We start from the raw sequence: 23,094 nt of genomic DNA, 5'->3' as shown, positions 1-23,094 counted from the left end.
ATAGGCTGTATAAATGTCATATTTTTCAAAATACCATCAAACTGTACCTGCAACTCTTAATCTTCATACGGTTGTGATGGTTAACAAATATACAACTACAGTCTGTGTGATAACAGATGTCCATTCATTACAACTACTTTCTGGGTATGTAATATTCACACACAAATGACGGTTGATAAATATACAACAGCAGTCTGTGTGATAACAGATGTCCATTCATTGCAACTACTTTCTGTGTATGTAATATTCACACACAAATGATGGTTAACAAATATACAACAGCAGTCTGTGTGATAACAGATGTCCATTCATTGCAACTACTTTCTGTGTATGTAATATTCACACACAAATGACAGTTAACAAATATACAACAGCAGTCTGTGTGATAACAGATGTCCATTCATTGCAACTACTTTCTGTGTATGTAACATTCACACAGTTAACAAAAAATGACAGTTAACAAATATACAACTGCAGTCTGTGTGATAACAGATGTCCATTCATTGCAACTACTTTCTGTGTATGTAATATTCACACACAAATGACAGTTAACAAATATACAACTGCAGTCTGTGTGATAACAGATGTCCATTCGTTGCAACTACTTTCTGTGCATGTAACATTCACACACAAATAATGGTTAACAAATATACAACAGCAGTCTGTGTGATAACAGATGTCCATTCATTGCAACTACTTTCTGTGTATGTAACATTCACACACAAATGATGGTTAACAATTATAGAGCAGTCCGCATGATGACAGATATACATTCATTGCACTGACTTTCTGTGTATGTTGCAAACCATGTTATAAACCCGAGCAAGTGATTACTGTTTCAGAGCATCATTCCAGATAACTAAGGTAAAAAATCTTCTCTGTTGAACACCTGTTAAACGTTTATTTATTCTGTTTTGAGTCAGAGATATCCAGGTTCCTGTTCGGATAAGTGGCCAACCTACCTGAGGGCAGACTAGAGGAGGACATAGGCGAGGGTAGCATGTTGTCTGTCCGTCCTGACACACACATTTGGTACAAGCAAGGGGAGACCACTCTGAGCCATCAGGGTAGTGAGTGCCAGTAGATCCAACACATGATCCTGCAAGGTAAAAAGCTGAATTCAAGCATACATCACAATATTCGGTGATGTGTTTTTGTTAAAGCATTGCATAAGAGTTATTGATATGTGATGAACGAGATGAAATATGAGAACATTATGTCAGCAGGTCATTCACCTCCAAAACTTAATAATAACAGACATGCTACCTTGACACTGAAGAATGCTTGATTCTGACTGGTAAAAAAGATTACAAATTTCTGATTGTTTCCTCTGTTCACACACAAAAAAACTTTGCCTGTTAACACAAAAATGGTGCATATGAATACATCAATAGCCGACAAATCAATCTACGAAAAGTGGCTACCAATCTCCCATCTTTCGATGGGATCCATTCATTCGGATCCATCACACTTTTTAAATGTATGTTATGAACTTCTGCCTTCTGGACGCCATTTCAAAATCATGTATTACAAAACTAATAGAACTTCAAAGTCATTTGTCCCATACAGTGTAAAACTTCTAAATCTTCCTCCAAAATTGGAATAGTGAAATCAATGATGTGGCACAAGTGATTATTATATTATGTACTTTGATTATGATTCCCCATTATATTGTGATTAGCTTGACATTGTGTGTATATGTACTTTAAATTATTATAATGGTAACGCTATTTTTCAGGGCATTATCATTTGCAGAAGCCTGGGGTCTTTCATTAACTGCCCGACTAAGGAGGGCAGTTGAAAAGACCTCAGGCTTCTGCACATGACAATGCCCTGAAAAATAGCGTTACCATTATTATAGCTAAAATGGATAGAATTTCTAACAAGCATTGTCACTAAGGTGACATAATCCCCTGCTGTCACCTAACAACAGGCTTGATAATGGCCCATCGTCAAGCATTTTGAGGGCATTATCAAGTTACAGTAGCCCGCTCATTTCTGATAACATATGGGTGTTTTAATGATAATTCTATCCATTTTAGCTATAATTGTTGTTATATGCTTTGTATTGGCTCTTTGAATGCAAGACAAATTTCCCTTGTGGGACAATAAAGTTTATCTTATATTACAGATGTTTTTGGCGACAATGCTTTTGACATCCATCAGCTAAACTCATGAGCTTTGATGATGGCAATAAAAAGATGACAACAATTATGAAGGTATCTTGTTTTTCAAGGAGCAAAGTTCCAAATTAAAAATAGGAAGACCTCAGTTCAATAGTTTAACAATCTATACTTTTGAAACATATAATGTGTATTTCCTACATGAACAATTCTGACCAACCACAAATTTTCTCATCAGCCATTGTAACAGACAGATCTAAATAGATACGTGGGTGCTGATACAAACATAACTCTAACACTACCATAATGGCAATACCTGGCAAATGCAACAACCAAACTCTTCAGTCTTCAATATTTATTACACCATATCTAATCCTCAGATAAAGAGAATTAGTAATAGATCTCAACCAATTTACCTACATACAACATGCCACTATCAGGCAATTACCACCCAATCAAGATAAAGATGAAATTTCTTCCAGCCAATAGTGCCTTGATTCATATCAGCCTATACATACACCAACTGGACTAACATCGGCTCTACAGTAAACTGCTACTGGGTTGGGTTTCCTTGAAGTAGTGAGTTGGCTGGGTTGGGGAGATGAAAGGACCGTTATCAGCTTCAAGTACCTGTATGTCTAGTGACCACTCACGCCACTTGTACTCATACAATACCTCTTGTGAGGCCTGTGATAGGCCAAGTGTTAGGAGAGTGGGACAACCGGTTCCATCTAACATGCATAGTGGAGGATATATTCTGTTATACCCTTCACTGAGAGACGGTATATCTCTGTTTACGTTGTCAGTTGTAGCTCACTGAAACCTGTTTGATTACATCTTTAAGGAGCATTCTGGAAGTTGTATTATCACTGAAGACAGGGTATAACTTCTGATATCATCTGTGTATTTTTAATGCAATGTTTTGGTACAGGTGCTAAGACTTTTTATGCAATCACTGTCTTCACTGTTTGTCCTCTGAATCTTGGCATCAGTGTTTGTAGGCATACAGGCAAGTCAAGTAAACAGGCAAGTGTTATTTTAAGTGACAGGAATAATGTTCTGAGTCAACTTCAAGTGCTGGCACGAAATGGTTGATCAATACCCTATTTTATGGATAGGTTTGATAAAATCAATACTGATGATGACACCTGCAGTAAGTACTGACTGCCAGCAGGTACAGGTAGCACAGTTGTTCAGGCACCACAAACTGCTCTGTGTGTTTAATATTAGGCATGCAAGAAACCCACAGTGCTTTGTTCAAATCCCAGATTTGCCGTGATAAGGTCTCTTGGTTTGGCAGCAACATTCACACATGCTAGTGGGTTTCACTATAGTGGTAAAGAATACCTGCATCATGTTCAACTTTTATCACACATCAAACTGAAATGCCATGAGATAACTGAAATATTGTGATATAACTGAAATATTGTTCAAAGTGATCATACACCAAAATTCACAGACTCCTAGTAAATACTAATCTTGTATTAATAAAAAATCCATATTGTGAGAAGCTACATGTGTGGGTATCCATATTCCCCAAAATAATGATTAAACAATACCCTATGAATGTATAAATGTATTATTGAATGTTTCTGGAATGCTTCAATGGACCACACTAGCAATAAGCATAGACCTGTAGACCTACACACAGTCCTTGTACACTGGTTCTCCAATGAAACCTATGTAAAGCCATAAAGTGATTCACAGGCGTTTAACACTGGCCAGGTGCTATGTTCAAGTTATGAACCACTTATCTCCTTCAGACATGAAACATTTCCCTCCCTAAATTACTGAAGATGTACTCCATGCAAACTGTTTTTCATAGACCTCAGTATCTGGGGCCAACAAAGAGTGATGGTGCTGTCCAACCTGTACATTAACATCATCTCAGACTCCATCACTTACGGTCAAGTGATCATGAAGGTTATACACACCTGCTTACAGGGTCATTCAAGTATGTAGCAATGGCATGCGAGACCAGTATTATTTAATCTTGGTCAAATCTTGGGCATAAATATGTCAGCACTCAAGTCTTGGCCTTCACTTTTACAGTGATTTGGGATTTTAATGACCAGTGTGGTGCGTGTTGGATAAGTAGTGTGTATGTTCAGCTATTATGCACAAGAGTGAGTGAGTGAATGAGTGAGTTAATATTTAACTTCATATCAACAATATTATGCACAAGAACCAGGTTCAATTCCAAACCACACAGGTTTAATCTACTTTTAAAGGTATTTGGAGGATAAGGTTTTAGTTAAATGGGTTTGAAGTCTGTATTGCACATCAATATATTTCCAAAGAAATGACCAATGTCAAAACCATGAAAGGTCCAATATCGCAGTGGTTCACAGGTAGCAAAGTTTCAAATGTTACTTTGTGCATTTTGCACAGTTTTGCACCGAAAACAATGCCTACCAGGCAGAAAGACAGACAGACAACCTATTTCAATATTAAACTAGCTTATTGAATGAGGTATTAAGAAGAGACCTGGAGATAAGTGAGGATTTTTCTTTCACTGTTTTGAACTCATGCTTGTCCATTCATTTCCTAACACGTACATACATCTTCAACCACACAAAGTCTTAATGTGGTGTAAGAAGATACTCTCATAGCCCATTGTTCATGTTTACAGACTCAGTAGAACACTTTTATCAGCCTGTTCTGTATTTCATTAATCAACATGGGTGTGTTTTAGAGGTGTGTTAGCCTGCTCAGTGTTGGCTGTAACAACTGCCGACTGCCTCATAACATGAGAGCATGTGAGCTTTAATTACTGGCCCATAGGGCACAGACACATGGGTCACACCCCTGAAAGTTGATCAACATGTCCAAACACCATGTTCACTTGCAACCTGCTTTGTCTGAACCCTCCATGTTGTAATCGTAAATAAGATATAACTTTCAAACACAGAGATCAAATTTAGATGCCCCATCCTATTTTATGTTCCTAACAAACTGTTAAAGACTGTTCTTCATTCCATCATGAACATCATTTGTTCTTATCGAAAATGAAATAATCATTTCAAGACCATAATTTCACATTTCATTTATGCATTCAAGATATATATCCCGGTATTAGGGGTTTTCGACGGTGTAAGACAAAAACGTAATTTTTATCTGTAATGTCATTTGAAGTTTTAATTTTACTAACCTTGGGTGATAAAGGATATATTCATCTATTTCAAACAAAAATATCAAGTGTTTCCTACAAAAATAAGGTTGATGACATCGTATCGGCGAAACTGTTCGCCACATCTGGGTATTTTGTAGGGTTTTTTGACGATGAGCCATACTTTTGCTCCGCAATGCGAGGGAGTGTTGTGATAACGTGGCTTTCTATCTATTGCTTGTGACGAGCAGACGACTGATCTTACTGAATTTTTGCTTGCTATTTTTTGTTATAAAGGCAATTGATTTTGCATCTGAAGTGGTATTAACAATCTTGGGTAAATAATATTGATGTTTGTTTGCTTTTTAAACAACTTAACTTCCAGTTTTCAATTGTCAATAAAACTTATCACGACAGTGACTGGGCATCCGCCCTGCTGATGAAATTGCTTGTGCTCTCCGATCGCCAAGTACTCCCCCGATATAGCGTGAGCAATGCAATCGTCGAAATCACCAGAACGTCGAATTCAGCTCGCTTTGGGATATTTCAAGTAAATATTATTTCATGATCTTTTATATTATTCTTCAAATTGTTCCCAACAGAACATTGCGTGAATTATTGCTTAAAGCAGTTAAAATCTATACACACTCGCTCTACAAGTCAATGACAAGTATGCATCTATATAATCTTTAATTATATATTCATAATTGAGTATTATCAGAGGTATTTAATACATTGCTTCAATTTCAATAAGAATGACAGTAATACAACTTATGAACAAAACAGTGAAAATGGTGCATTGTTTTGGTTTTCAGGTAAAAAAAAACACTTAAAAAGTTAAGTAGAATGAGTGAGTGAGTGTGGGAAACAGTTTAGTTTTATGCTGCTTTTAGCAATATTCCAGCAATATCACGGCGGGGGACACCAGAAATGGGCTACACACATTGTACCCATGTGGGGAATCGAACCCGGGTCTTCTGCATGATGAGCTAATGCTTTAACCACTGGGCTACCCCATCGCCCCTTTAGTAGAATGACAACATTATGACAAACCTCCTACAAAAACTAAGCTACTACTTCATGTAACACCTTATTCTATTATCCTTCATGAAGAAATGAATGAAATATTCCCATGTTGTTTAAGACCTTGATCAAACAGGGGTTATTTTAAGCAATTCAACCCTGCCATCAAGTATTTGAAAATTCATGTGTTCTGTCTTAATAAATCATGAATATAAATACATTTCCACCTCTCCTGCAGATTGTAACCAACACTTTATAGAGCCTCCCATCCCGACTCCCGTAGCAGCCTAGCAAGGGGTAATCTGTCCACCTGAATGCATTACATGGGCCAGTAATGGATGGCAGAGATAGGCAGTCCTAGCTGTATACATCACAGCCAGTGTTGAAGATGATTAATACAGGGTCAGGAGGGTAGGCTCTTCCCAGTCATGGTATTGTATGATGTTAAATGGCTTTAATGCACTTCAGTTAATTGTCTTCCTGGGCTATCATGGTTTTCACAGGGATCAAAAGGTGTGTGAAGCCAGATGGTATGGGGAATATATTAAGTGTACATCACTGTCCACCATGGCCATGTCACAGGTTCAGAATAGAGTAAGCTGTATTGTTTTAAAAAATGTAGCTTTCCCTTCTCATTACAATTAATTACTATCAATTTGTAATAGGTTTACAGAACTAAAAGGTTTTAATAGAAATCATTCAAAGGCTCAGCTTAATATTTATTCAAGACGTTAAATATGTTCAGTAGCTTCATAAATATTGAGGATTAAAACAAACATTGATCCTGAGAAGGCAAGAAATGCTTTTTAATAAAATTTGGCATCCATGGCTAGACTCAGAGCCCGAACCAATGAGATAACACTTTTAATAATTTCACTTTCAACCCCAATAACTCTAAAAGCAACACGGCATTAATGGGTACAACAAGGACTGGTCAGCTCGGAGTCAGTATAATGTGTCTGAGTGGGGTATTCATGCTTCACTGCGGCATGGTATCTCAGTGGGCTAGCACTATAAAACCAGCTTCAGTCTGGGCTAGTACAAGCAGCCGCACATACACATACACACGCATGCACGTCGTCATATGAGCGAAATATTCTCAAGCATGACGTTAAACCCAAATTCACCTCACATCTAAAAGCAACAAAAAATCACCTTTTGATTTAAGGTAACTTTGATCCAACTTTTATAAATATTAATCTACACCAACTTATACACCAAAAGAAGACAATATAATGCATAAAGTCTGCCTTATCAGTTGCCCTTGCCACAAGAGCGTTGTAAGCTCTTAACAATTTTTCAGAAAAAAGAAATAGCAACGATTGTTTGGGGTCATGTTTATGAATTAAGAGCAGTTTATGATCACTGGAAAAGTCATAATTGTATTCTAACTTTTACAGCTGAATTCAAGGATAGATGAGTTAACTTGGTTAAACAATGCTGAATAGTAATACAGTTATAGAAAGGTACTGAAGGCACATCAGCTTGGGGAGAAAGCTTGTGTCTCCACTTTGGTGAGACTCACAAGTAAGGGCACGGTGTTGACACAGCTGGAAACATAATCATGACAAATCTGGCATGCCTAAGGAACACAGTAGTATATAATATCTGATACTACTAGACACACGCAATGTATGTTCTTTTGTATTTTATCAAGTAGTCTTCCTATCCAGCCAATGTCAGCAAAGACTTCTGACTAGATGTGATCCTGAAGCCTGAACATCAGAATCACTGCATGGAGGCTTCCAGGCTTAAATGTAGTAACATCAACTGAAAATATAGCTACGAGCAGCGATGTAGGGCTCCTTGGCTTTACTTCTTTGGAGCCTTTTGCATCTCTCACATATCTCATGAATGTAGTAATGGTATTAGTTAATATGAATCATATCACTGCTAGTCGAATGCTCTTCGACTGGAAGTACTGGGGGGTCATTAAGTTTCGATAAACTCATCAAAAAACCTATTTTCGTAGATTAAATAATATCACTTAGGTACAATGAATATCAAAACAGAAGAACCCTTTGTTCAAACAGTCAGAGAAACAGAAAATTTTGTGGCCTGAACTAAATAATTTGAAAGGTTCACTGTGACTTACATTATGTGAATTTAAATGTACGTCATACATGTAGCTGACAAGTCGTGATTCACATTTAACGGTCAGTAAACACAACTCATGTGCCATTTTACGGAAGGAATGACATTTTCATGCTCTTTATTATGGTGCATTGCCTACTGATAGAGATACCTGGCGAAGTTTAGTGCGCGGATTTTTCTGCACTGTTGGTAGAACACCATTTCCATCTAAATATCAACAGCAACCAAAAGACATGTCGACATCGAAGCACTGGTGCTCTGTATTTCGGTAGCGTTTATCAATATCCATAACACTGTTCCTCTCACGCTGACAAAGTGAACATGTGGTTTTACAGCAACTAACGCACTCCAGTAGGGGTATTCTCGGGCGTGGACATCCTAAGTCGCGTGTAAAAGCAAAGTCTAGAAAAATGTGTCCACTTTGGGTTACTAAGCTAATTAACGCCAGACAATAGACAGAGTTTGTGATTGCAAGACTTCAGGCAATACTAGACTGCGTGAATTATAAGGAAACGAAACAAGGGTTTATTTACAGTTTTAATACAATTATAATACACTGTGTCGGCAATGACGCTTAATGTTCCCACGGTTATTAAACATCGACAAATCTCAGTTTCATTTGGATCAGCGGGTGGTTGTGTGAGGATGTCGTTACCTGTAGATACAGTTGATTTACAACACTTGATGCCACGAACACCAGTCATTTCTTCTTCTCTTCAGGATTCTGTATGTGTCAATTCAAGCAGAAATATCTTCCTTCGAAATGTCAGAAGTAATTTGTAATCTAACTGTAGCAACAATTTCCTGACAGTGATTATTACTCACCTAGCGTGTACACTTATCGAGTGAACACATTTTATGAAATCAGTCAACACTGCAAAGTTTATTTCTGAGTGAACTCACTCACCTATCATAGTCACATGCTAACCACGCTTACCAGAGTGAACTACCAGAGTGAACAGACTCGCGAAACCTTCACAATTCGGTAACAGTTAGGATTTTAACACTTCCCGACCAGTTAATCCCTTACTTAAAACAGACGACTTCAAAGGAAAACCGTCTGTCCACGTCCTGAGAAGACAGACAAATATTTTACTTAAGTCTCACCTCATGTAAAAGTACAGATATATACAGACATATACATAAAATGAGCCACAATTAAGGGGTTATGAGAGACTATTACATAGAAGTGGCATATATGATAAAAGGTACACTATGGATTTAGCCAGCATAAAATAAGTTTTCTTCTTTGAAGAACGCAGGTTTTGGCTGTAAAATAAACATGTTCTCTAAATAGTAAAATCATTTCTTCATTATAACATAAATCTAGGAAGTTGGCATAGCTGAACCACATATGGCAATATAAACTTTCCACGTAGATCATCGTTACAGCGGACATGCCAACAGTACATGCGTTCGACTTAAATCTTATCACTACATTGAAAACACACTCTTTCATTTACATGCATATTTGAATATCTGCCTGTTTCCAACTTTAGAGGTGCAGAACCGGATCTAAACTTGGAAAGGGCAGATCGATAGGAGGCGGCATTTGCACACTTACATACCTTTCGCAACCATACACACTTCTCTCGTCTCCCATATCTGCACGTGAACCACGCTTTGCAGTGGTAGTCTCTTTATAGGACATATCATGAGGGGGAAATTAAGCCGACAAACAGTCGCCAAGGTATCCCATGCACATGTTGATATGTAGATATAGATGTAGATGTTATGACTGCATACTTACCTATTACTTTTCAAGTGCTATCCATGCTGACACGGTGAATAAACCTGCACAACTTGTCTGCGTTTGTGTGGAATCGATTACAAACAGCGTTTTGAAGGAGCGGCTATAATCGTCCCGGCGCTTTTCTTCAGACTGTCGTGCATGTTTTGCACGGGTAATGTGCAGTGTGTCGTAAATAATGTGAGAAACTCTTTGAAACATTCGGCAATGTATCCCTGGGCAGCCGGTGATGTAAAGTACTGCCATATAGCTTGAATATTGCTGACTCCGCGTAAAACTAAACTCACTCACTCACTCTCACGCTGATGCAAGTGAACTTGTAATTTCACAGCAATAAAGGTACTTCAGTAGTTTGTATTAGTATCCATTACACTGTTACACTCGGGCTGTTGCAAATGAATAGTGAATCGAGAGCAGGTATATATACTGGAAATACACCTGACAGCTCGATAAAGGTCACATATGAAGTTTTACATCCATGCAAGCTCCACAAGACAGAACTGATTGGCAAAGCGCATTACTCTTCGAATTGCAAAGCCCGGCGAAAGTATGCAGTGTTGAACGATTTTACTAGCTTCCTTCAGCTAGACCAGAGACCACAGCTACAACTTTTACCATGACCGAACGCCATTCATTGACAATCTTTAAAAGCTGCCTAAAGACATACCCCTTACAAAAGACTGAATTTCAATGAAGATATAACACCTCTACTGCACTGTATTTTAATTTTGTGTAACGCTCTGGGTTTTTGGCACATAACACCTGTGCCATTCGACGGAAAAAGAATCACATGTTTATGCTCTCATCATGAACAGAAAATGATCAGCAAACGTTTGAGATACATACTGCAAATTTTTATTGTGCTCTCTAGAGAACCAATAAAGATAGCAACTATACAGTGAGGAAAACAGAATTTCACTTGTCCCTCTGTTGTCTTTGAAAATACACTTAGACATACTATTTGTTACTTCAGTATCGTTTAGCTTGTGTTTAACCTTACCACGCTGGACAGCTCGCCATTGTCAATTGAAATTGACATCGCCTCCCATATATGCCGTGGACCACGCTTTGCAGTGGTAATCTCTTTATAGGAGATATCGTCCTTGGCGCTTTCCTTCAGACTGTCGTGATGTTTTGCACGGGTAATCTGCCGTGCTGTAAATGTCGATGAAACTTATGATACATTCGGCAATGTATCCCTGGGCCGTCGGTGATATAAAGAAGTCCTGTTTCGTTAAATCTGCCCAAAATTTGGGGTTTTGAATGTAGGCATTATTTATCATGACTGGTACATTGTTGGAATACTTTTTGCGTGATGTTTGGCGTGTTCTGCCTGGTGTTGAGGGTCAGGTTGTTTGGCACTCTTTTTCTTTCATTCGGGCACGTCTCAAACAGTTTTTTCCATTTTAGCTCCCATCACGCTTTATCCACATGGATAATGTTGAACAGATGTTTTGATCAGTAACTTTATGGCGCTCTTCAAAGTTTGAAAGCCGTGAAGCTTGCAGGGTCTTTGACATAGGACCAAGAACAGAAAATGTTCAACAACCAAAGGCAACTTCAGAACAAGCTGTTTAAAGTGTTGTATGTGGTAAGTTTCGTTTGGCACAAAATAGCAAAGTAGCCCGTGAAAGTTTTGAAGACAACTTTGCCCAAAAGTAGCGCCCAATATGGCAGCCATCATATAAACATAGGCACATTTGACGATGCTACTGTGTAGAAACATGCATAGACACAAAGTATGCAACGTTTGAAACCCGTAGCCCTTGTAGTTTTAGTGCAGCACATTTTGGGAGGTATGCAGTCAGCATTCTGCTGAAAAACATCACCAAAAACTTCAATTCAACATAGCGCCAAACGGTGCATTTTACAGCGACTTGAGCCTCGTCAGGCGAAATTGTAGGCATTTTGATTAGCATCTGCTCAAGAACTTTGGCACACATTGGAGCATTAGTTACGGAGATATTTGCATTTGAAATTGAAATTTTTGAATTAATTTTGAATTATCTGCCCTTTGCTATTGGGCCTACAGCCTAGAGATTTTAAAGCGCGATATCTACACCTCGGTGGGCATCTGGGTGATTTTTGTCAAGGCATTCTGTCCAGCGGTGCTCTCTGTAGCTCTGTTACAAAATACGGCGGAAGAATAAATAATAATAATAATAATAATAATAATAATAATAATAATAATAAAAACACGAACGATTACAATAGGTCTCCTGCCTAAAGGCAAAGGAGCCCTAATTAGCTGAATGATTGCATCCAAATATTCAGGGAATATCCTTGCAAAACTCAAATACCTGGTTCTTAGTTAATTGGCAAGGACAAATACAATTTACAAGGTAATGTAAGACCAAGCCACTGTTATGACCTTTTCAAGCAGAGAAACAGTTGCTATACATCATCCTGAAACTGTTTTGTTCTGGGAAACCATCTTGAAGACATTTGTGGAGGGATTCCTTGGACCAACAAGAATCAGTATTGTGTAATCACAGTAACATACAACACCCAATCTCTTCCCAGTACAGAATGCCACTGACTTGCAGACATTGTGTTTAACATTCCCCAGGTGACAAGACAAATCCAGTGCCTTGTAATCCATACAACATATGTTATGTGTTTGTATACCACCACAAATAATAGACCGCCTCCGTGGTGTAGTGGTTAGAGCGTCCGCCCTGAGAGCGGAAGGTCGCGGGTTCGATCCCCGACCGCGTCATACCAAAAGACGTTAAAATATGGTACTTGTTGGTCCCTGCCTGGCGCTCGGCATTAATGGGTACAACAAGGACTGGTCGGCTCAGAGTCAGTATACTGTGTCTGAGTGGGGTATTCATGCTTCACTGCGGCATGGTATCTCAGTGGGCTAGCACTATCAAAACCAGCTTAAGTCTGGGTTAGTACAAGCAGCCGCACATACACATATACATGCATGCACGTCGTCATATGAGCGAAATATTCTCAAGCACGACGTTAAACCCAATTTCACCTCACCTCACCTTACCTCACCACAAATAATAAGGCTTACAGTGCAGCACTATAACAAAACACTGTGTGACACTTTCCTTTACACATTTGGAAATGAAATATACTTGAGGTAGTCTTACGGTTGCTTAGATCCCTCTTCTGAAGTTCTGAGACATTGCTCTATGCATCACCAAGTAGGCTATTAACATTCTAATGTATTCATACACAATTATTTTGTGTGAAAAGGCTGTTAAGTTTGATGAAATTAGCTACTTTATTTTTATCATATTTGGATGCGTATCTTAACATTGAATGAAAGAGAAATCATCTTTTACTAATCCCATGACTCAGTGACTAGTTTATCAGATACATCCCACTGCTGATATTTGACATATATAAAGCCTTTGTAATGGAACATGAGTAACATATGAGCAAGATAACTAACATCACCAGTAGATTCATAGAAAGTTTTCAGTGGCATTATATGAAACATCTTGACAGAAGTTATTGTGATGTCACCATATTGTTTTGTACTGTACATATGAAGGACATTCATTGATAGAGAATGACACGCACACAGCATTTTTCTCAGGCTCTCAGCAGTGTATGTCAAATATTAGTGGGTATGAAGATGTGCTTATAAATAACAAACTCACTCTCACAGGAGGTATCACTGAATTGAATTTGCTTTACAGAACAGTGAGACCATTGTGACATCATCGGTTACAATGACATCACAATGAAATGACATGGCTATTCTCTCTGCCACTTATGCTGGTTAGTTGTACGTTTCTTCTGAAGACACTGTTTACGAACTGAGAAGAATAAAGGATGTTTTAAAGATAAATATTATCTCACCTTGTGCCTTCTGAGATCAAATAAATCAAACTTTTATCAACTTTGATATCAAACAAAACTTGGGTGAAATTCTTTCCATCCATCATCAATCACTTCATGACATGACTCTGATACAGCATCTGACCAGGTGTTCTTTCCTATATCTTCTAGATTATACTGAGGAATGTTACTTACGTCCAGCAGGTATACACTTGGGGCAGCACTGTCCTGGCAGTTTTTGGCTGACTTCTCCAGGGCGACATCGTGTCAGAGGGCATGTCTTGTTGGAGCAGGTGACGTCCCCATCACTGCAGTAGCAGGTCTCACACTGGGACTGGGACCAGTCAGTGTTGTGCTGCACAAACAGGACTTAACATGAGCAGTGGCAGAAACATGGGGTTCCTGGATAGTGTTATGTAATATTTAATTCTCAGGACCACTTGTGACTGCTAACATTTGGATCATCTTTGAAATGACAAGGGTACTTGACACTTAATTAGGAGTGAAATGTTATCAGAAAGTTCAAAAACATTTCACAACCATTCACAGGATGATTCTTTATAACTCAGAGTTAAATGTGCCCATGGAAGAGTAAGAAACAAGCAAAATTTGAAAAAGAAATGGGTTATTTGCCATACAGGTTTCAACATTAAAATAGCTCAAAAGTATATATCATCCAGAAATGATGGCAAATTTGATGGGTTGACTGCATAATGATTTAAATGAAAAACATACTATCTGTATATCTTGATTTCTTGTAGCAAAGGGAGATAATATTATTGCTGTGATTATCGTTCCCGTGGATGTGATTAAGCTATATCTGTTGCAACATCCATATCTCAAGAATCATGAAATCAGAATTAAAACAAATCATTTCTTTACTCTATAAATCAGCATGGGCTATGAGCCTCATGTACTCACCGGAACTGACTGTCCATTCATCTGACATGGTGCCATCCGTCCCACACACACAGGACAACAAGCACCTGCTGGAAACTGAAGCTGTTCACCCTGCAACACCAAATATTCTATTAGTGCCAAAAGTCTAATAGCCTGGATTACAATAACATGTATATAAGTTACCCTTGAAATCATTTATATAAGTTATGAAATCTTTTATTCTACATAAAAATTTCTGTAATCTTTATTAAATTTCTAAAACCTATTTCATATGTAGCTTGACTTCTCTTGTTTTATTACCTAAATTGGTTTTGAGACCAGTAGGTAAACTGAATGCAGATATTTCACATTCATTTCAGCATTATTTCAAATGATTCGGTGATTGGATTTCTATTCAATCCCACAACTAAGTAGTCTAGGAGAAGCAAAGGGATTTCCATGATTTAAATTTTCTACATATATTCTTTTATATGTCCCATCAAAATATTTTTGTGATGACAAATTCTGAACATATGCGACTGTGAACAGCATTTCACAAATCCCAGTTGGACATTTATGCCGAATCTGCAACTTCATAATATTATTGGTCTGTGGTACAACACTTTCTACCAAAAGCCAAGAGTACCATTGAAGTGTACCCACACCGACAGTAGACTATTATATGATAAACCCGTATTATGGGAAATGTAAGCATAAGGTAGATACTGACCATTCACATTTGCACAATAGTCAGTCTAGCAAACAAGAAAGGTATCACAGACATATAGACACCACTGTCTGAGAATGACAGGGGTCGGTGTGTTTGGATAGGCAGTAAATATAGGTGTAGGATTCCGGCATTGTAGGCCTGGCAGTTAGGTGTTAAAAGGACATGCTGTATGAATACATTTTAGATGGTATTGTCATGACTCTCTGTCCTGTGGGGAACTGTGGGAATTGTTCTATGTGCTAAGGTGACACTTCCTCCCCCGTATATGATAACTCACTGTTATATTCACTTATTCAGCAGAAATGATTTTGTTAAAGTTATGCCCAAACAAATGGATATGTGCCAAATTTTCTTTACTTAGTAACCCCAAATGAACAAAAGGAGAACGGACAGGTCTCTTATCAAAGAGTATCATGGTGAGACCAGTGTGTTAATGGTAGGATCTGAAGATATGACAAGTCAGTGTAAATGTGGAGGAAAATCTGATAACTAATGGAAGATTGATGCAATCCTCAGTGGTAGATAAACACTTTTGCCAGGGTGTGCTACCTTCCATACTACCCCTGAAGATCTGGGTTAGAATTGGTCTTCAGCAAGCCATGCTTGTCATAAGAGGCGACAAACAGGATCGGGTGGTCAGGCTTGCTGACTTGGTTGAACGTATCCCAATTGCGTAGATCGATGCTCATGCTGTTGATCACTGGATTGTCTGATCCAGACTCGATTATTTACAGACTGCCGCCATATAGCTGGAATAGTGCTGAGTGCGGTGTTAACAACAAACCAACCAACCAAATCCTGCCTTATTTGGTGTGCTGCAGCACCATATACTATGTTAGTATGTTAGTCAGCTAGTTACAGACTGACCCTATATATTCAGTTCTCATCAGGGGTTTCTTATTCTATGAGCTTTACTAATTTTATTCATAACTTTATTGTGGGACAGTCCCATGGTTGTCGAGCACTGTGGTAGGGAAACACAATGTCATTTGAAAGGGTGAAATGTAAAGTATGTGATATTTGTGAAACACTTTGTCAGAAAAATAAAGAGTCTAGTACAGGTTAAGTACAGGTATTTTGGGTGTTGAGACTCATTCGGGATTAGAACCCACACTCTCTGTTGTGTATTGGATGGTACTGAGTGATCCCTACCCTGCGGCTATCACACTTGGGGTCCATACACTTGATTCCCTCGCACACAGCCACAGGATCCTGGCAGGTACACACTGTGCAGGAGTCGGGCTGCCACACAGAGTTGTTCTGGAAATACAGCAAGCATAATCCAACGTGAGAAGTTGAAGAGTGAAAGAGTGAGTTTAGTTTTACGCCGCTTTTAGCAATATTCCAGCAATATCACGGCAGGGGACACCACAAATGGGCTTCACATATTGTACCCATGTGGGGAATTGAAGAATTGAACCCGGGGTCTTCAGCGTGATGAGCGAATTCTTTAACCACTAGGCTACCCCACTGCCCGAAAAGTTGAAGAAGTAGATGAACAATTTGTGTACATAAATGGAATGATTGTCAGCTCAGTGGTCAAAGTTGTCATGGTGTGTTCAACAAACTGTTCCACAGGAGTGCCAGAGCCTGGGATTGTGAGTATAAATTCAGGTTCACTCTACTACTGTCCTAAGCAGCATCAAACCAAACTCACTCACTCATTCACACTCACTTACTTGCTCCAGTTCAAGTTTAAAATGTGTAATACCAGCTCATGAAGACAATCAAATTGTATTAACTTAAACAGTATATCATTCACCCAAAATTGTCAAAATAGAATCAACTTTCAATATATTTGATATGATTGTAAAATCATTAAAAAATGGAAAAGGATCACATTGTTTTCTTTAATCCGCTTATTATTCTCTTAAGTATTATATTGAATTCTCTTACAATTCTAACCAACTGTAAGAAAAAAGCTCCTATTTTTTGGTATATAATCTATTCAAAGAGGACAATTGAAAGTTGTGTTTTTCTTATTGAAAATGTGTATTCTGTCATGAACACGTTGTCAATCATTTTCAATCAGAGACATCCTTCTATTGATACCCTCTCAATAAAGACAATCTGAAGGCCCTGTGGTCACAGCATTTGAGAACATTCATCTATGAAAGGTTTTTCATTTCAAAACCATAAGACATTTGGCTTTGAGTCATTCTAAACTTCAGCTATATTTCTCTCAGATACAGAAACAACAACCACATAATAAAACACAGTGCTACAAAACCCAAACTGATGTGACATATAAAAATCCATCCTACAAAAAGATACTGCAGCATTACAATCCTTGTGATGATAGGAAGCCTGTCATAGAACATGAGTGAGTGAGTTTAACTTTAAGCCACTTATTTCAACTGCATAAAGCTGGGGACGGCAGGAATGGATACACACATTATACCCATGTTAGGAATCAAACCCAGGCCTTCAGCATGACAAGCCAGTGCTTTAACCATGAAGCTACCCTACAGTTTCTCTGGGAGTACTATAATGGTAGTGCCACTAATGTGTTGTGAGAGTGGGCGGTGAGAGTTTGTACCGCACCTATACTTTCCCAGGCCTTTCCCTAATCAGTACTGTACTAGGTATACCACTCCATCAAAGAGCACCCAAGTAACTACACACCTGTATCTTTCTAATAAATCAGAACAGAAGTGTTTGATGTTTACACATAATGAATCAAGTATGAAATATCTTCCAAGTACATGTGATGGAATCTATGTGATAATGGACTGTATGCCACAGCAATAGGCAATAACAGTGATATCATCCAAGTACATGTTACTGAATCTATGTTATTAAGACTGTATGCCACAGCAATAGATAATAACAGTGACATAATGTGATCTTCTAAGAGTTTGCAACAATGGAATGTTTATGGTGCAGTTGTGTGGGTGGAACTCCACTTAGCCTATAAAAAGAAACAAATTGCTACCAGAACATGCTCCGCCATTACTGGAAGGTCTCAAGTATAAGACCGAAATAGGAACCAAAGCTGACTGGAGGTAACATCTTAAAATACTCCTTCACCCAAAGGCAAAGGCATTATCAATATTAATATAGCTATTCTCATCAAATGACATGAAACAGCATCAAACAAATTTGTTTTAATTCAAATACCGCTTTACTTTATGGACTATTCTGGTGGCAGTAAAAGCAAAGTTTTTCATGCCAAGAACCCATGTTTGATTTGAACCATGCATAAAGCATGCAAAGCCCACTTTTGGTGTCTTCACAATGAAATGACTAGTTTTAACATAACACTGGAATTTTACTAGGCATAATGCTACAACAAGCATTGTCACTAAGGTGACATAATCCCCTGCCTCAAATTATCAAATCAAACTTAAAAAGTAATGAAAGTTTAAGATGAAATTAAATGTCAACAAAAACATGACCAGTCAACCTCTTTTGATATCTTGCTCTGCAGTTGTTCAAACACACAAATATTTTCAAGACTAACTTTGACCTTGACATGAATGTCATAGTGTATGAAATATGCAAAAGTGGTACTAAAGAAATTGCTTATTGAAAAATATTCAAGGGTAGTCTTGAAAGTCTATGAAGAAAATCCAGTGAATTCAGGTTAACATGCTGAAATCTTCGAAGTGTTAAAGTGACCTTGAAAATTATGTGAAGGTCACCATACTTGACTGGGTCCTGCGGCTTCATTAGATGAAGCTTGGTGTCAAATATGAAGAAAATCCAGTGAATGGTTCTTGAGGTATCTTGCTGAGAAGCATAACATGCAGGTTATTATGCTGAAATCTTCAAAGTGTCGCCATGACCTTGAAAATTAAGTGAAGGTCACCAAAATCAACTGGGCCCTGCGCCTTCCCTAGATAAAGCATGGTGTTGAATATGAAGAAGTCTAGGGAACGGTTCTTGAGATATCCTGCTTACAAGGGTAAAACGTTAAAGTCCCCTTGTGACCTTGAAATTAAGGTCAAGGTCTCCAAACCTGACTGGGACCTTTCTTATACTGTGATGAACCTAGGTACCAAATATGAAGAGAATCTAGTCAACAGTTCTTAAGATATTCCAATTCGTGATGGACGGACGGACGGAGCCTAATACTATATCCCCCGCTTCGCACTAAACGCGTGGTGGGGGATAAAAATTACTATTTTTTGTAAAATACAAACATCAGGAAAGACAGTCACAAGACAAGGGTACTGTTAAGTGCTTACGTATGCAATGACCATCAGTGATGTCACTTTCCTGTTAAATATGTGCTTCAAAATTAAAAACAAACACTGTTCTTACAATCATATGCTTCTATGGCCATTGCTCCTTTACTAACACGAGGAATAATTGAAGACATTCTAAACAATGTGATGTTACATGTGTTAAAAGAACCTTTCCATAATCACAAAACTCACTATACAATAAGAATGTGCTGATAAAATCATCACCAAACATTGGTGCAACCAGGTGTTCAACAAAACATGCCCTTCATAAAAAGAGAATCTTTGATTGTACCTTAAAGATGTGAAATGCAATGTAAATGGATGAGCAAGTATAATGCCCAACAAAAACTGAATGTTGAAGTTTGGAAAGCTGAAGCGATATCTTGTCAGAGTGTTTGGAATATGTACTTTTTCTTACTCTGAAATTGTCATGCATAGATCTAAGTACAAACTGGGATCAATTACTCATGTGTTTCAGGCTCTCTCTCATATTGTTTTGACTATTTCCTCCCAGACAGGAACTGACAATTTATCCTCACCCACTGCCCTCATAGTAAAACAATACAGCCTGCCCCAGTAGTTCCAGACAGTCCTTCCCAGTTACATTGGATAGTACTTCCTTATGTTAATAAACTTAGCCCTCACTGAGGCAGAAAGACATGTATGCCCTGTACACTCATTCTCTGTTACTGCAGAACAAAACAGATTTGTGCTGCATCTTGTCTTGGGAGGCTCTGAGGTTTATGAGTCTAGCTACTAATGGTACATCTTGGGTTGCCTATGCAAACAGTGACAGGGATGATGGTCCATTGCTATTATTGAAACATCATTTATACATATGCTTAAGTTGTTTAACACAAACTGGGAAGAATTCACTGGAATGCTATAGTGGAGTCTTAACATGACATGGTTCAGGCTGGTTTATCATTTACTGTAGAAAGAGCACACACAGACCCTGGGTTTCACAAATCACCTGATGTGCTCTGATAAGCAGAGAAAATGTGGGACATAAACAATCTGAATAAAGGGTAAGCTTCAGGAATATACCAGGATTTGTCCCAGCCTTCCAAATCTTGGGGTCATCATGACCTCGTCTGTTTTAAAGGAGGTGACAGGTGAGGTCCTCATTTTCAAATGAATCAAACTTTATCGTTAATCACAGGTAGAGAGAGAGTGAGTGTGGTTTTATGCCGCTTTTAGCAATATTCCTGCAATATCACAGCAGGGGACACCAGAATAATCACAGGTAGACATATTTCCTATAGGTGGCATATAGGTCCATTTGGACAGGGTCTATTTCAGAAGATAATATTATTGTGGATATATAAATAAAAGCTCCAAAACCCTTTCAGTTCTCAGAGTCAGTCGTACATTTCAGACTATGTCATGAACATGACTATATCATGAGATTTGTGATGATAGTCAAGACTGGGTATCATGTTACCCTATTGATGTCACAAACATATGAAGACAACACAAGTGTCCATTTGAAAAACACATGGACATGCTAAAAGTAAAAGTGGTGACATGCATCAAAAACCATTTTTGTAAGTTATTTTGTCAGCCTGAATGATAAAATTGTTTGAGAGATTTAAAATAAATTACGAAATAAGAATAAATAAAAAATAACCAAATGACCATAGCATGTGTTATAATATATAAGATTATAATGACAGACTCAATAAGGTGTCACAATGGATGCAACTGGGAAATTGTATTGCATTCTGTCAACACCACCTGCATCAAATATACAGGTAAACCCTGAAACACTTGTTATGGTTGGCTTTTTCGTAATATACTATTCACACTTTGCTGATGATCAAATCATTGATTCAACAGGAAACTATGATGATGGGGTCAAATTTGGTTTAAATATCTAAGCCTATTGTAAGCATGGATCCAAGTTTTCAGTATGTCACTGCATCTTGTGGATCCCATACCTGCTATTGACAGGTGTTGCGTACTTGTCAATGACCCACCCATGCCATGATTTGCAAAATGGTTGATTGGTGCCATGAAAACCATTTTTATGGTTACACATGTATAAAGTGCCTGTTTTCCTAAAGATGTGTTACCATATCTTTATTTATCCAGTTTTAAATGGATACGATTTCAAATGATAAATCTACGTTTAAGTAAAGTTGGGAATTTTGTGATCCTTAGCAAAGTGTGAGTAGTATATGTTCATGCAAGCAGAATGTTTCTTTAATGTCATAAGAAATGCAGTCAAACGTTTAGTAAATATATACTACTCAAAGAAGTTAAAGAACAAGAAAATATTTCATACAACTACAGTAAATCTGTTACTGCATGGGTCGCTCCATGGACTATAGCAATAGGAAAGAGGTGAGGTGAAATTGGGTTTTACGTCGTGCTTGAGAATATTTCGCTCATATGACGACGTGCATGCATGTGTATGTGTATGTGCGGCTGCTTGTACAAGCCCAGACTTAAGCTGGTTTTATAGTGCTAGCCCACTGAGATACCATGCCGCAGTGAAGCATGAATACCCCACTCAGACACATTATACTGACTCCAAGCCGACCAGTCCTTGTTGTACCCATTAATGCCGAGTGCCAGGCAGGGACCAACAAGTACCATATTTTAACGTCTTTTGGTATGACGCGGTCGGAGATCGAACCCGCCACCTTCAGCTCTCAGGGCGGATGCTCTAACCACTACACCACGGAGGCGGTCAGCAATATGAAAGAACTGGGTGTTCTTTAACATCTTCTGACTAGTAAATCTCAGGGAAGAAATAAGTTGTGAAACTTAAGTCAAAGAAAGCAGGTTATTGCCACTGCATCTGATGTCATTGTATTAACAAATCATTGAAAAACATCCCACTTATCTACCAGCCTGGGTTTGCAGAGAGGTGAATTCAGTAATTTGTGTGATATCTGACAATGTTTTAAACATCCTGAACTGTTATCTGTTTTTTCTCGCTTGCCATTTCCTTGCCACACTGCAGTGTGTATATATGCACCACCAGCTGCAGGTAGCAGAACGGATGTGCCACACTGTACAGAGAGCAACAATGCTGGCATGCCAGCTATTATCTGACAAAAGGCCTAGGGTTACCCATATATGACTGGGGTTACAGAGTGAGTGAGTGAGTATGGTTTTACTCTGCTTTAAGCAATATTCCACCAATATCACGGCGGGTGACACCAGAAATGGGCTTCACATATTGTACCCATGTGGGGAATCGAACCCGTGTCTCCAGCACTAAGAGCGGATATTATAACCATTAGGCTACCCCACAGCCCCCTGGGATTACAGAACCGAAACATAACACAATGAAGCGTGGTTCCATTCCCTTCCTGCAAATGTTCATAACATTATGATGATATCATGAAGAATATTTCTGATTCTGAGTCTGTTAATATGCA

At 38.4% G+C, this 23,094-nt stretch overlaps 1 protein-coding gene across 1 annotated transcript in view; it reads right to left on the bottom strand.

The window, feature by feature from the left end:
• The window catches only part of LOC124286435 (extracellular matrix organizing protein FRAS1-like), a 132,806-nt gene that overhangs the window by 71,477 nt on the left and 38,235 nt on the right, over positions 1-23,094 (bottom strand). Inside the window, 4 exon segments of the mRNA XM_046722811.1 lie at positions 963-1,099; positions 14,099-14,258; positions 14,825-14,914; positions 16,665-16,772. Coding sequence (XP_046578767.1) covers positions 963-1,099; positions 14,099-14,258; positions 14,825-14,914; positions 16,665-16,772 — 495 coding nt within the window.

The sequence above is a fragment of the Haliotis rubra genome, unplaced genomic scaffold, assembly GCF_003918875.1.
Source record: "Haliotis rubra isolate DU_JTF1 unplaced genomic scaffold, ASM391887v1 Scf383, whole genome shotgun sequence".
In the NCBI taxonomy this organism is placed as follows: Eukaryota; Metazoa; Mollusca; class Gastropoda; order Lepetellida; family Haliotidae; genus Haliotis; species Haliotis rubra.
The sequence above is the reverse complement of the archived record's forward strand: the minus strand, read 5'-3'. Positions and strand labels throughout refer to the sequence as shown.